Below are 15195 nucleotides of genomic sequence, written 5' to 3'. Positions count from 1 at the left end.
GTTCCACAGGGCCTGTAGGACAGAGGCTTATGGCTGAAGCGAAAATGATTTTCCACCCAAAGTGGCCTCCCTCCTTCCCACCTTTCTCCCCATCCTTCTTCTGTATTCCTCAGCATATCTGTTGATAATAGGAATTTATTTATTGCTGAATTTTAATCTGTTGCTTTAACTTCTGGTTTCATTGGAGCTAGTATATATTGGAAGCCGCCCTGAACCCGGAAGGAGAAGGGTGGCATACAAATGAAATAAATGAATGAATGAATAATGCCAAAGTGGTCCAGGAGGAGAAGATGGGCACAGAACATTTTGTGTCAGATTTCCAGAGATCAGCAGACTGTTTAGGATCTCAGGTGATCAGCCCGTTTTAAAGCAATTGCAGGAATCCCGTTTTTGGAAACCAAGGAGCTGAGAGATAAGCATTCTGTTTACAAGGCCATTAACCAAAGCGTAAGGGAAGAAGAGCTTTTCCACTGTGATATCAATAGCACCCACCAGATTACAGTTACATTTGGGAGGAGATGTTCCATCGGCAGAGGTTTGCATGATTTACGAAGGAGTACCCTTTCCTAACTCTGCTTCCTCAGTATGTAGCATCTCTCTCTCTCCCACTCTAGTTCATTATGATTATTAATAATTGATACTGACCCACTGTGGGTTGTGTAATGCAGAGGCCAAAGGAGTAGCCTGCGCCACACTCCTGAGCACGTTGCTCATGGATGAAAACTCCTCGGTGTTCCAGCGTGCAAAAAGAGGCTTCCATAGGTCCTCTAAATCCACCAGAGTCAGCGTGGTGTAGTGGTTAAGAGCAGGTGTACTCCAATCTGGGTAACTGCTCTGAAACATGAGCTGTGGAGGCTTCTCTGGTGAACTAGATTAGCTTGTGAACACCAACACATGCCAGCTGGGTAACCTTGGCCTAGTCACTGTTCTTCGGAGCTCTCTCAACCTCACCCACCTAACAGGGTGTTTGTTGTGGGGTGAGGAAAGGAAGGGAAAGGAGAGTGTAAGCCCCTTTGAGTCTCCTACAGGAGAGAAAGGGAGGGGGATATAAATCCAAACTCTTCTTCTTCTTGAGATCAGGATAAGAATCTTTGCAATCGCAGAGAAAATTGGTGGGATCTAAATCTGCACTGTCCTTGGGATGCTCGACTCCCAGTCATCTTTCTTTCCCTTGTGTTGTTCTCACATTCCATGGGAAACAGGGAGGGGGTTTTATGGCGGGAAATGCGAGGGGATTAAGGCTTCCATACTTCCATAGCCCAGCAGAACCGGCTTTGCAAAATAAAGACTTCTGAGCAAGTATCCAGAGTCCTCTTATTGACTTCAGACTTAAAACCTGACAGCTTGTCACACTCTCAGCCTACCTCACCTACAGGGTTATTGCAAGGGAAAATTAGAAAAGGGGAGCATGTTGTAAGCTGCTTTGAGTCCCCACTGAGGTATGAATACCCAAGGACATTAAATAAACATCCTGACCTGGATGGCCCATTCTAACCCGATCTGACCAGCTCTCAGAAGCTAAGTGGGGTCAGCCTTAGTTAGTACCTGGACGGGAGACCACCAAAAAAATCCAGGGTTGCTATGCAGAGGCAAGCAATGGCAAACCACCCCTGCTCATCTCTTCACTTGAAAACCCAGGGTAGCCATAAATCAGTTGCAACTCAGAGGTGTATCTAGGAAAAATGTAGCCTGGTGCAAAATCTGAGTTTTCTGACGCCAACCCCCCGGTTTGGGCAGTCACCCTCCCCCACCATGACCAAACAACGTGGGGGGGGGGTTTGCACCAGATCTTGAAATCGGAGTATGAACCTGGGGGGAAGGAGGAGGGGTGTGGGGGCGATTTTCTGCCCCCCCCATGTGACTAAATGGCCGCTGCCCAGGGACATTTGACCCCATATGTTCCCCTGGGCAGTTCCCCTCCCAGTGCAACTTGAAGGCACTTTCTACTTAGGCAAATAAACAGGTCAAGATTCAGCATGTGCTCCACCACCCTGCCTCAACCCAAGAAGGGAAAGCAGGAAGGCCAACACAAAGTGACACTCCCTAACCTCTTTCAAGACTTCTAGGGCAGCCTGGCCAATGGCTCCCGCTGCTCCTTGCTTTCTCTTGCCTCCTTTCCCAAATGCCTTCGCCTTGCTCATCTCAATATAAAATAATCATGATGCAACTCCGCAAGAACAGCCTGGGTAAGCTGACACATGTGTGACCCTTTCAGACTGGGACATCTGCACTAGACTTAAGTGTTCTGTCCAAATCTGACCTAGCACTCGGCATGCCTCTTCCTTACCTCATTGAAGACCACTGTGGGGGGCTGTCCTGGCACAACTTTGAGAGGCCTCGTAGCGCTCCTCCAGGTCTTTCCAAAAAAATGGCGGTACGTAACATCAAAAAGGGAGAGACGCAGCTGGAATTCAACATCTGACCCCTGGTTCGGTGCTCTCTGCCAACGGGACACAATAAATAAACCAGTGAGCTCAGGTGAAAAGCCTTAAGTGACTCAGGACCGGAGCCATAGCGAGGGGGAATGGCACCTGGGGCAGGTGTGTGCCCTGCACCCTTGCCAAGCCCCCGCCTGCCCCCGCCCTGGAACGCCCCATGTCTATCTATGCTGATTGTGTATGTCGTTACGATTATTGTTGCCTTATAGCTCATGATGTTATGTTTATTGATGTTCTTGTTGTTCATGATGCTATGTTTGTAATGTTATGTTTATTGATGCTATGTTTATTGATGTTTTGGTGCTTGATGTTATGATTACTAATGTTTGCTATTATGCTTTTGTTGTTTACCGCCCTGACCCCTTCAGGGGAGGGTGGTATACAAATCGAATCATACAATACAATACAGAATGCCCCAGAATGCCCACACCACGCCCACGCACCGGTGCGTGCCCGGTGCAAGACACACGCCCCCGTCCCCTGGGCGCTACGCCACTGCTCAGGACAGGAGGGGATGGGGCCATCCCCAGTGGGAGAAGCCTCTTTGCATCCATTTCAGCTCATCACTGTGCTGTTGCTCCTGAAATAATGCAATACATATTTCAATATATGGCAGAGGGTAGGACTCTGCAATTCCCACTGACACTGGCTTGCCAGGATTGTTTTGCCTTGGAACATTCTGCCTTACAGACCACATGAGACGCTACAGAGCATGAGTGTGCAGACCAATGAAGGAAGGCCTGAATTGAGCCACTATTTTGCGCAAGACTGCGCATTCATCATAGCGAAAAATATTAACTTTTCACCCCAAAGGCAAACTAAAACTTTGGATCAAGAATTATGCCAGAAAGTATAAGAACGGTATGTGTAGAAAGCCTCTAGAAATCTTTTGGCTGGGAAGAATTAAACAGAACAGTTATTAAACACAGGAATCGATAGCACAACGAATTGCACAGTGGGGTTTTTTCAAGTTTGTTATTTTTTTTCTCTTGTAAATGGCAAACAAATTATCCTGAGCAAGTTCTGACCCGCAGAACAGCAGCAGCTATTTGAAACACCGCTCCGCGTGCCCTTGTCTCACAACCTTAACACAACCTTGACACGCACAAGATGTTCTTGGGCAAGGCTGATGCTGTTCTTCGATTGGTGATGTGGAGCAGCTTCATTTCATTGGGCTTCCCCTCCCAAACCATGAGGAAATAACCTCTGTCAAGAAATGCATCTATAAGCGTGTTTTGTGCTAAAGAAGACACAAAGCAATAATTGAACTGTTGCTGAACATCTATGGATTACAGCACCATCATGCACTGGACCACAAACAGGTGGCCTGCACTCACCTTTCCCCCTGAATCACTTTCTCAGAGTAATGCAGGTTACTCGAGATGTGGACCACTCCTGCCTTATGATGCCATCATGTGTTGCAGTTATCTATTTATGCATTTAGCAAATTTTCCCTAATAGGAACTCCAAGGGTCTTACAAAAAAGTCACTTTTAAATCAATTTTCATAGACTCTAGTGTTAAGAAAACAAACAAAGAATAAAAGCAGATGATGCGTCCCAGGGTAGTGGCTACCAGGTGAATCCATCTGGTCAATGCTGAAGAAGAAGAAGGAGAAAGAGAAGGAGAAGGAGAAGGCGAAGGAGAAGAAGAGGAAGAAGAGGAAGAAGAGAAAAAAGAGGAGGAAGAGGAGGAAGAAGAGGAGGAGGAGGATTACAAGCTCCTTTTCCTTCCTCACCCCACAACAGACACTTTGTGAGGTAGGTGGGGCTGAGAGAGTCCTGAGGGAACTGTGACTAGCCTCTGCCACTCAGGTGGAGGAGTGGGGAATCAAACCCGGTTCTCCAGATTAGAATCCACCTGCTCTTCACCACTACACCACACTGGAGAAAAACCTAGATTTGTGTTGGAGTAGATAGAGTACATTTTAGTGCTTTTGTGGGCCTCTTGAACAGCCCCCATTCACTTTCAGCATGTAGTTATGGCCTGAATGTGTCTAGGTACTCTTCCACCTTCCACCATAACAACACTCAGTTATTTGTGATGGGAATCCCATCATTCCTGCTGGGTGATCTTGGGCCAGTCACAGTTCTCACAGAACTCTCTCAGCTCAGCTCCCCCTACCTGTCTGTTGTGGGGAGAGGAAGAGAATGGAGATTGTCAGCCACCTTGAGTCTTCTTAAAGGAGAGAAAGGTGGGGTATAAGTCCAAACTCGTCTTCTTCTTCTACCTTTCTGGCTTTGGCAAGCCTACAGAAGCAATGCAGGGCCGGTTCCAAAAAATACTTCTCTGCAGAACCCCGCAGACCTATTTAATGCAAAGATCTGTGTATGGTTGATGTTTTAAACTGTGCTGGGATATAGAGCTCTCCTACGGCTTCATGGGCCAGCGGCAGCATCTTGAACGGAGCCCAGAAGTCCACAGGGAGTCGGTGCAGATACCACAGCACAGGTGTAGTTGGCTCCCATGACCCACCACCAACATCCCACAGTGCTTTTACCTAAGAACATTCCAAACACATCTTAATTAAAAACCACAGAGACAGTGATTGCTTCTTCTCCTTCTCCTTTTTTTCTTTCTTTTTTTTTACAAGAGTAACAGTGTGTGTGTTTGATTCAAATCGGGGAGGACCTCTGAGGGCCACACAAAGTTGCATGGGGACAGGGGCACCCCACAAGCCACCCCGATTGCAAAGAAGCCCTCTGAGCTCCCAACAGCCCCTCCTCTCCGGTACCTCCCCCGAGCCCCGAATTAGAGCAGAGAGGCATTACCAAGCACGCTATTAAAGATTTAGTCGCTCTGCATTATTTAGCGGCACAGTGCTTTAACCTCCTGAACGTTTCAGCCTTGAGAGTCACAGGGCAACCTTCTCACGTCTCCGTTGGCAGGGTGGAAGGGAAACAAACAAGCAAACAAACAGAAACATCAACCCAGGGAAAGAAAAAAAATCCCTGAATTCTGCTCTCGGGATGGCCTTCAAGGGGAAGGAGAGGGCGGGAAATGCTTGAAACTGTTCTGTCCAGGTAGGGCCTGGAGATCTTCCAGAATTACAACTGATCTATAGACCTTACAACTGATCTACAGACCGCAGAGATCTGTCCCCCAGGAGAGAACAGCTGTTTTGGATTACGGCCTCCAGTGGCATACTTGCCTAGGGACCAAGGGTACCATCTGTCCCCAAGCACCACTGAGCTGGTCACCTGGGGGGGGGGGGGCACGCAAAATCCCAATATGTCTTTCCAACAACTGCGACAGTCACTTGTTGAAGGGCTCGGTCAACAGCTCAGTCTTTGTATAGGCCGGAGAATGTGATCTGGTCATAGTTGCCTTCTTGGAAGGGAAACTGTGCCCAAGGAACTCATATAAACCCCACTGCATTGCAATCTTCTCCTGCTTTTTGCCCAACAAATGCCACTGAGCTGGAATTTTACGAGAGGCAGATAATACAGAAATCCCTCTTACCTGTTTCATTATGTTTCCCTCCACCTGCTTCAGGACGCACTGGAACGCCTTGGAGTCCCGGGACAGTGGGTGGCGACGCCTCTGATTGTGGGGAGGGACCGTCAGGTTTTGCACAAAGATCCTCTGCCACTCCCCCATTTTGCCTGGCTAAACCGTTGCCGCTGTTTCACTCCAGCCACAGGGAAGTTTGCCTTTAAAAATAAAAAGAATATCTGATTTGAGAAACCCTGAAAACACTGGGGGTGTTTTAGGACACTGGTCTTGCTGTATTTGTGACACGGACATTGCTGCAGGACTGTTTGTTCTCTTGATGGACAGGTAGACCTGCAGCAGACCTATTTACAAAAGTTAGTAACCCATGCACATGTCGCTAGCCTCCCAGTCCACAACTAGCTGATGCTCATTTGTGGCGAACGGACAACCTGCCCAGAACAGAACCTTCTCATTCATGAAATTCTCACTGCCTGATCGTCTGAAGACCATTCGCAAACATCACAGGCAAACCATTCGTTACAATTCTTTACAAATCCGCACGCCGAAGATAACACCGCAGACTCTGGCTCCTTCCACACATGCAGAATAATGCACTTTCAAACTGCTTTCAATGCTCTTTGAAGCTGTGCGGAATGGCCAAATCCACTTGCAAACAGTTGTGAAAGTGGTTTGAAAACACATTATTCTGCATGTGCGGAAGGGGCCTCAGAGTCATATGGGAGGATTACTTAGTGTGCTACTTTTCCATGCCAATCTCTCCCAGTCTCCAAGAGGGGTGGCCCCAGCAAAGGGAAGATCCAGAACTGGCTCCAGCCACAAAGCCCAGAACTTTTAATGCTTCACCTGTAGAATGCCTTCCACACCACAAATGTAACATGAGCGTGGTCCCTTAGTGTATTTGCATTCTATAGATCCTGAAGTCTTGATATACTACGTTCACAGATAAATTATAATAGTGTTGTATATTCCTCTGCCACAGAACAAAGCATGCCAGACCATCTTTGATATAGAATGCTCCGCTTGGATTCTGGCGCATACCTAGCCCTGCTCCCCCCCCAACCATTTGAAAGTAACAATACATTTTGGCATAAATGCTCTTGTATCAAAGGACCATGTTCAATAATGCACAAAATAATAGCTTAGAGGTAGCACGTTAAAATGAATGATAGTTCTCATATTCGTTTGGGACTATATTCTAATGAGGAAGCATACAGTTTTCTCTACTGCTGCACTTCAATTGACCAAACTATCATCTTTCTGTGGAACGGTACAGCAGCAGCGGAGACAGCAGACTTGTTTTAGAATGTTTAAATTCTACATAATACATTGAACGGTTCCAAGACAAAAACAAAAATCCCCACGCCAAAACAAAATTTATGGAAAACACAGGCTTGCTATGCAAATGAAGGCCTGTGGCATTAAGCTACCTTCAAGGCTTTTACTCACTAGAAACCACCCCCACACTCACTTACTCACTCACTCCCAATAGAGGAGGGTTGTTATGAGTCACTTCCAAGTCAGCACTGCTGTAAAGCTAGGGCAGAAGAGGTCATCCAGCAGTAAGTGGGAAACCATCTTATGTATGGAAAACTCAAAATTCTGCCACCAGGACAGTCAAATTCTGCAGGTTCACTGTTAGCAAACGAAATGGCACAGGTTGTTTGAGCTTGTTGATTTCTGCCAGAAATCGGCAGCCAGAAATGAGAAGGACTTTTTCAAAGGAAAGTGTGGCCAGCAGACTCTATAGCTCCTGGTGATGAGCACTTCTCTTCTACGTCCCGTTCATTCATTCTCTTAGTATTCCTTTTTCTTTCAGTCTCCAGCTTCTGGCCCTCTCTGGCTTGCCCAGAATCAGAGAATCATAGAGTTGGAAGAGACCACAAGGACCATCAAGTTCAACCCCCTGCAATGCAGGAACACATAATCAAAGCGCTCCCGACATATGTTCATCCAGCCTCTCTTTAAAAACCTCCAAAGAAGGAGAAACCTCCAGGATGAAACATTCCACTACCATTTCTAGATGTCTTAGTCATCCGCAAAACGAACCAACAATTGGGCCATATACAGAAAATCTACGCACACCGATAGATATCTACATAAAAATTGATTACGCAACTTCATTGTGACTTACATACGCTAAAATGGGTGGATTCTACTCAAAACATGCAAATCACACTTGCTAATTGCCCCCTTTACACTTGTTAACCAATGCAAATGGTTCTTTCTCCAACCCTGAACATTCCACAGGTATATATACTCCACTTGCTTCACTTCCATCAGATCCTCTGAAGATACCAGCCACAGATGCAGGAGAAATGTCAGGAGAAAATGCTACCGGAACACGGCCATACAGCCCGGAAACCCGACAACACCCAATGGGGAAAATAAATTCCTTGAGGAGAGATGATTTCAAGAAGCATCATATTACCTCATCATTCAGCCTTCAGAGTGGGACCGCCTTGATTCCTTCATGATCTATACACTAAAACCACAAAACAAAAGGAGAAGAGCGATTTCAAGGCCTTTGGAAGTATGTGCAAGGTGATAAACTCTTCTCACACAGCTTGAAGTCCAAAATGCACAGAAAACCTGTTTTGAATATATGGGCAAATGCTTCCTCGAATGCATGATCTATTCTAGCCAAAAATGTAGCACCTTCAGTAACTGATATATTCTTGTAGCTCAAAATCGGAATATTTCCATAGCTTAGCACTACAACATGTCAATTGTTTGTTTGTTTTTAAAAGCCCTTCAGCAGTACAGTGGGGGGACAGCCACCCCAGGGATCTAGAGGCAAAGAAAGCTTCGGGGAAACTACTGAATGGATGCTGCATGTCAGGAATCCCCAGCCTTTCTGAGGGCACTTTCGCACATGCAGAATAATGCACTTTCAATCCACTCTCAGTGCACTTTGCAGATGGATTTTACTGTGTGGAATAGCAAAATCCACTTGCAAACGATTGTGAACAGTGACTGGCCCAGTCATCTAGTGAACTTCAAGGCACAGAGAGCAGTATGATCATATTTGTGACACCGGCCCATCCACAAGTGGAAGCTTGCAGTTCCGCCAGGACTAGGGCTGAGGGCTGCATTGGTGATTGTCCATCTTCCTGGCCTCCTTTCCCCCCTTCCCAATTTTCCTTATTTCCCTCTTTCCCCCTTCCCCTTTACCTTCCCCCTTCTTTTTCCTGTTTTACTCTATCTGTTGTGATTATTCACCCCATCCTTTGCTGGATTTATTTTCTTGGGTGCCATGATTGTTTATTACACTGCTTTACTGTCTTATTGTTGTACTATATTAAAGGTTGTAAACCGCTCTGAGCCTGTATAACAAAGGAGAGCAGTCTAGAAATGTAATGAACATAACAAATAAACTGCCAGGCAGCACGCGAGAGCAAACAAATGTTGCATTTCACTTCAGACTCAAGAAAGACAAGGTCTGTTTATTGGTTTTCTCTTGTCAATGTCTTTGTTTGCAAACATTATTGCTGTCTTTAGCACTGGGCGTTTTAACTGGAAATGTGTTTGGCACTTGTGTGGTTTCTGTTTTCTACAGATTAAGGTGGTTTACAAACAGAAGAGCTCCAACAGAAGTGGAGAAGGGCGGCCCTCATTTCTTAACCTCATCTCATCGGAAGAGGGGCAGGAAAAAAACAAGATTGGTGTCCAAAGGCAGGAAGCAAACGGAATAAATAAAAATTCTTGTCCCCAAAGTGTCACCTTTTTGAGGGGAGTCACCAATTTTTCAGAAGGGCCCATTTTGCACCAGGGATTGTCATTTGATATGGCTTCAGTGGCCACCTGGCCCTAACTGGTCCTGGGATGAATGTCCTCTCCACGTTCCCAGAGGCTACACTCTCCTCTTTATTTCACATAACCAGGGAAGGGTGAGGGCCTTCTGTGCACGCTCAGAGGTTTTATTCTCATCAGTGGGATCCCTTCACATGGTCAGAGGAGGATTTATGGGAGTGTTTGTTGAAAGGGCTTGGGGGGGATGTCTTATAAGGGAACATTTAAGGGACAAAAAGCCAGCGGAGGGAGCTGCAGACTAAAGTGACACCCCACCCCCGGCAACATTAATAAGGGGGAAAAACAGACAGCCAATCAGCGGGCTCCTCTCATTTCCTCACCCCATCAAAATGTGGGGGCGGGACAAAGGGCGCTCTCCCTTCTCCCCTCTTCTGCTTACCTGCCACTCTGCTCAGCTCAGCGCCCAGCCACCATTTTGCTCAGTCGGAACCATCAATCTCTTGGGGGACGCTGAGCACTTATTTCCCTTTTTGCTGAGCTAAACACCTTCATCTGACTGCCACACGCATATGCAGCCTCTTTCTCCTCTATTTACCCCAACATCTTTTATTTTTGTCCGCTCGATGTTTCTCTCGCTGTGCCCTTCGCAGCCTTTATCCCTCCTCACCCCTAACAATTGGTATGACCCAAACTGACTCGGCGGCGGTTGTGGCATGGGTGTTGCCAAGGCAACCCCAAAGGGGCGGTACTTGGGGCCGGCCAGAGTGGAGCGCGGGAAGGGCAGAGGCGGGAAGTGACCGGCGCCTAGCACCGCGGGGAGGGGGATCCCCAAATGTGTTTGTGCGGCTCTTTTTCGTGTTTTGAGCCTGACAGGCGAACATTTAACAGAGGATGCTTCCCACGCCCCCCTGAGTGATAACCTGGGAGTTAGGAACGTTGCAGTGGCCAGAAGGGTGGACTGTAAATCGCAATTGGGCTGGATCAAAATGTTCCCTGGCCCCAGAGACCCCCAAACCTGTCTCCTGCATCGTTACTATTCATGCATAAAGTTGGCAACCTAAGCAAGGCGCTAGTGCAGTTTGGAATACAGGCCTTCCCTTTGTGGACCACACTTAATGAATATCTATATTGAGCCTTTGGCTTCTGTTATATTTGCTTGCTAAGGAATCCATAAGTGCTAAGATGTGTGTAGTAAAAGATTGCAGAACTTGCAAGAAGATGTGCACCAACTAAGGAATGTAGGATACAGCAGTATGTAACCTGATCTGGAACAGCCTGATTCTTGTTTGTTTCTGTGTGTAGCACTGACATGCTTTTGCCGGAGTTTCACAGAGAAACGCCTGGTAGGCACGAGCCTTGCTTCTCTCGTCCAGCAAATAATAAAACTTTATTTCTGGGACTTCTGATGGTCCATGATTTAGCTGTTGGCTTAACACCTTGGACAGTGGCAGATCTAATAAATGAAGGAGGGAGGGACCTAAACCTAATCCTGCCCCTGTGCAGGGAGGGATGTTTTGTTTAGTTTTGGTAGCTAAGTAAGCAGGAAGCAGCAAGACGCGGTTCCTTTTTGGACAGGCTCCACCTGCAGCTGTAAATATACGAAGCATATGTTGCTACATCTCTCCTTATAGCTTTGCAAAGTAAGCAAATGCTCAGCAGATGATGCTTTTCCCAAAATGGTCATAAGTAATGAATCACAAGTAAAACCTTTCCTTATTTTTAAACAGATAGTTCTGCTATATAAGCCCTGGGGGTGCAACAGCACTTAAAAGGTGGAAGTCTTACTTACCAGCTTCCCAGAGGCCGAAATACTGAATAAATGGGTCCGGATCCAAGTGAACAATCATTAGTTCTTGTGAACCAAGATTTTAATTCTCAGTGCCCTGACACAAGGGACCCCACCCCCACCCCCCACCCCACACACACAGTTAGTTGAGGCAAAAGGGAGAGCACAGAGCAACTTTAGTTAGAATTGGTGCATGTAGGCTTAGAAGATGCCTCACTTGACTACACCAAACAAAAGCCTTTGTTGTTGTTCTCAAGTCACAGTTGACTTATGACATCCCCTTAAGGTTTTCAAATCAAGAGATGTTCAGAAGTGGGTTGGCCATTGCCTGCCCTCTGTGTCACACCCCTGGTATTCCTTGGAGGTTTCCCATCCAAATACTTGCCAGGGTCAAGGCTGAGTGTGTGTGTCATTGGTCCAAGGTCACCCAGCAGGTTTCCAAGGCAGAGTGGAGATTCGAACCTGGGTCTCCCAGATCCTGGTCTGACACTGTAGCCATTACACCATGCTTGCACTGTGTGCAAAAACATATGCTCTGCAATAAACCCGTTAGCTTTGAAGGTGCCACAGGCCTGTCCTTTTAATTTTTTTACTATTTTTATTTATGTACTTATTTTTGGCGACCACAGATTAACACAGCGAGGATTCGAACCTGGGTTTCCCAGATCCTGGTCTGACACTGTAACCATGACATCATGCTGGTGCTCTGCATGAAAACGTGCCGGTTAGCACACTGCAATTAACACATCAGTTGCAAAAATGCCACAGGCCTGTTCTTTTTAATTTTTTTTAATTTGTAACAATAATTGGGGGTTTATTTGGCTGCGGCAAATTAACACGACTGGAATTTTTTCTAATAACATTCCATTTTTCCCAACAAAATACCATGGCGTGCGCATCTGCCTTCTATCTCTCCATGTAGTTTTTTTTTTTTCTATCCCATCTTGTTGGATTGGTTTTAATGTTTATAATGCATATAATGTTTATTATTTATATTGCTTTATTGTTTTTATACGTTTTAACATGTAAGCTGCCCTGAGTCCTTCGGGAGATTGGCGGGGTATGTAACACATACATACATACATACATACATACATACATACATACATACATACATACATTCTGCCCAAGACACCTTCCTGCCAGGGAGTGTGCCCAGGATTGTAGTCAGCCCAGGATGTGAGCTGTGTTCTCAAGCACCCATTTCCAGGTAAGCACGCCTGGGATTGCCACCTTGGCCAAACGGTGCCCAAGAATGCAGTGGGATCGGAGCAGGGGATCAAGGGCGCTTGGGTACCAGGGGGTACCCAACCCTTGCAAAGATGCTCCTGCCGAGGGGATGCAGGCTGCGGCGGCGGCGGCGGGGCTTTGGTCCCTCGGCCTGCCAGTCACCGGGAGGCGTGGCCCCGCGCGACCAATCCCCGCCGCGCTCGCCCCTGCCGATTTGCATGCGCTTGACTGGCGTGGCCCGCAGGCCCAATGAGGAGCTCCGGGGGCGAGTTCCACTTCCACGAGGGCGAAGATGGTGTGAGCTGGCGGACCCTGCGGTCGCGGGCGTGGGTGCTGTTGCTGCAGGTGCGGGGGGCGCTGCAGGAGGGTGGGGGGTCCTGGAGCAGTGTGGGGCGGTGGGTTTGGGGTCTGGTCCGGAGCCGGGGAGGTGCTTGCAACAGCGCTGGGGGACGTGGCGGAGGATGCCTTGCAAACGGGGCTTGGGAAGCCTCCCCTTGCATGGCTGATCGGGGTCGAGGTGGCTCCTTTGCAAAAAAGTAAAGGTGTTTGATGCTTAGGGTGGGGCTGGTGGATGCATTTGGGGTGCAAGGACCAGGAGAAGGGGTTCAGGGATTTTGCATTAGCGTCCTTCCCGCTCATTCAGTTGCTGCAGTGGCCACAGGGACAGGGTGTCAGTCTGTCTATCCGTGCAAGGGAGGGGGGAGCCTCTTCTGGCCCAGTAGCCTCTCACCCCTCCCCAAGGCTGCCTTTGCAGGGATTTGCAGCAGCGACCCAACTTCAGCCAAGTGGCCATAAATAAAATAAGAAGGACACACTGTTTAGCGAGCATCAGTTTCTTCCTAGGGTTTAGTAGCCTGATGTTTTCACATTTCTCCCTTTGAAAGGTATTTCTGCTTATTGCAGCATTGCTTCAGTGCGGGGGAAACTCAGTGGGGGCTTTGCCTCCGGTCGCCCAAAGGGAACGAATGCAATGGTGGATTTGGAGCAGCTTGCATGTTTTTGGGAGAAGAGCAGTACCATCCCTGGGAGGCTGGCGTAGGGGAGATAATGCAGTCTGAGGCCTGCAACCAGATTGCTTTGGAATCTATGACAAGGTGATGCGAGTGTGACAGCTGTCAGTATAAACGTGTGTGTGTGTGTGTTTTAAGGAAGAGAGGGTCCAGATAAAGATATGGAAGGTCCGGCTCTTGACCATTAAAGCCCAAAAGGTAATTTCTCTGTTTCATTTCACTCTGGCTAGTGAATACTGAAAGACAAGCAGCGTAAAGAGATGAGTGTCAGTATCGCATCTGGCTTTGAAAATGTCTCAGTGATAACTGGTCAGTTTCTCTGATAACTGGTCAGTTTCAGAATGAGCTAGCACAGGATTCTTGTTGTTGGGAGCAGATGACACCATATAAGGTTTGCAGACTAAATGGTGATATGGTCACCTTCCCAGTTCAGTGTACACTGTTTGAAGTGCTGTTGGAAGCCAGGGTGCCATTCCAGATTCTGATAAGGACAAAGATTTTGATGTTTGTTGGGAGAGGGAGTCCGGATCCTCAAGAGCCAACGGTAGTCTAGACTTTAGTAAGGCTCAATACCGAAAGAACCACAGTGTGGGGTTTAAGGTGGTTTGTTTTTTATATGAAATACATATTGCTTAACAACCAGTGCTGCGCTCATAAAATAATTGCACACGGTCTGAAACATAGCGTGTGCGTACATGAAATGTTGCTTCCCATACCCTTCATAATGGTAACCCTGTCGGTACGTATTTGGAGAGGGGGGCCAACCAGAAAGAAGAAGAATGTAGACAGATATAAGAAATATCTGTTCATTCATATTATTTCTCTTGTTTCTGTTTCTTTGGAAAACTTTGAGAGGTTGCCAAGGGAAATGCAGGGGTATTGTTGAAGCAAGCTTGAGCTGGCCTGCGAAACCTCATGCTTCAAAAAGACCTAAAGGGCCCTTCTTTAGAAATAGATTTAGTAATGCTGTTGCTGTTCTTGTGTTGCTGCTTTCCACTTTGACCTTCTCTAAGTTGTGTAATGTGGAGACCACAGAGAAGGAGTGTTCTCGGTGTGGTATAAAAAGCAGCCACGGTGAACAGAACAACTATTCTGAAGGCAATTTATTTATTGAGTCTGACTCTTGCCCATTGGCCAAGATGTCAGAGGCAGAGTGTGTGATCTCTGTTCCTTTTTTTAGCTTCACAACTACCTTGTGAGGTAGGTTGAGCTGAGAGAAAATGACTGGCCAAAAGTTTCCCAGTATGTTTCATTTCTACTAGGGATTTCCAGTTCTACCAGGGATTTGAACCCATGGGAGCCAGTGTAGTGTAGTGGTTAAAAGAGGTGAACTCTAATCTGGAAAACCAGGTTGAGTCCCCACTCCTCCACATGAGTATCAGATTCTAATCTGGTGAACCCACTCCTCCACATGAAGCCTGCTGCAAGTTCTCTCAGAACTCTCTCAGCCCCACCTTTTTCATAAGGTGTCTGTTGTGGGGAGAGGAAAGAAAGGACTTCATAAGCCACTTTGAGACTCCTTACAG

General features: G+C 47.0%; 2 protein-coding genes across 3 annotated transcripts in view; one reads left to right on the top strand and one right to left on the bottom strand.

Annotated features, from left to right (window-relative positions):
* The window catches only part of NPHP4 (nephrocystin 4), a 90451-nt gene extending 80263 nt beyond the window's left edge, over positions 1–10188 (bottom strand). Inside the window, exons 1-4 of one of the 2 annotated variants that reach the window (XM_048519475.1) lie at positions 10083–10188; positions 8322–8375; positions 5900–6090; positions 2288–2440 (exon numbers count right to left, since the gene is read on the bottom strand). In XM_048519475.1, the coding sequence (XP_048375432.1) occupies positions 2288–2440; positions 5900–6037 (291 nt within the window). In that variant the 5' untranslated portion in view covers positions 6038–6090; positions 8322–8375; positions 10083–10188. The remainder of the gene's footprint in view (positions 1–2287; positions 2441–5899; positions 6091–8321; positions 8376–10082) is intronic. The other variant, XM_048519476.1, reaches the window with a different exon arrangement.
* Positions 10189–12889: 2701 nt separating this feature from the next.
* The window catches only part of KCNAB2 (potassium voltage-gated channel subfamily A regulatory beta subunit 2), a 115265-nt gene continuing 112959 nt past the window's right edge, over positions 12890–15195 (top strand). The window contains exon 1 of the mRNA XM_048518538.1: positions 12890–13004. The gene's annotated coding sequence lies outside the window, so the exon portion shown is untranslated. The remainder of the gene's footprint in view (positions 13005–15195) is intronic.

This window comes from Sphaerodactylus townsendi, linkage group LG16 (genome assembly GCF_021028975.2).
Source record: "Sphaerodactylus townsendi isolate TG3544 linkage group LG16, MPM_Stown_v2.3, whole genome shotgun sequence".
In the NCBI taxonomy this organism is placed as follows: domain Eukaryota; kingdom Metazoa; phylum Chordata; class Lepidosauria; order Squamata; family Sphaerodactylidae; genus Sphaerodactylus; species Sphaerodactylus townsendi.
This window is presented reverse-complemented; position numbering and strand designations above follow the sequence as displayed.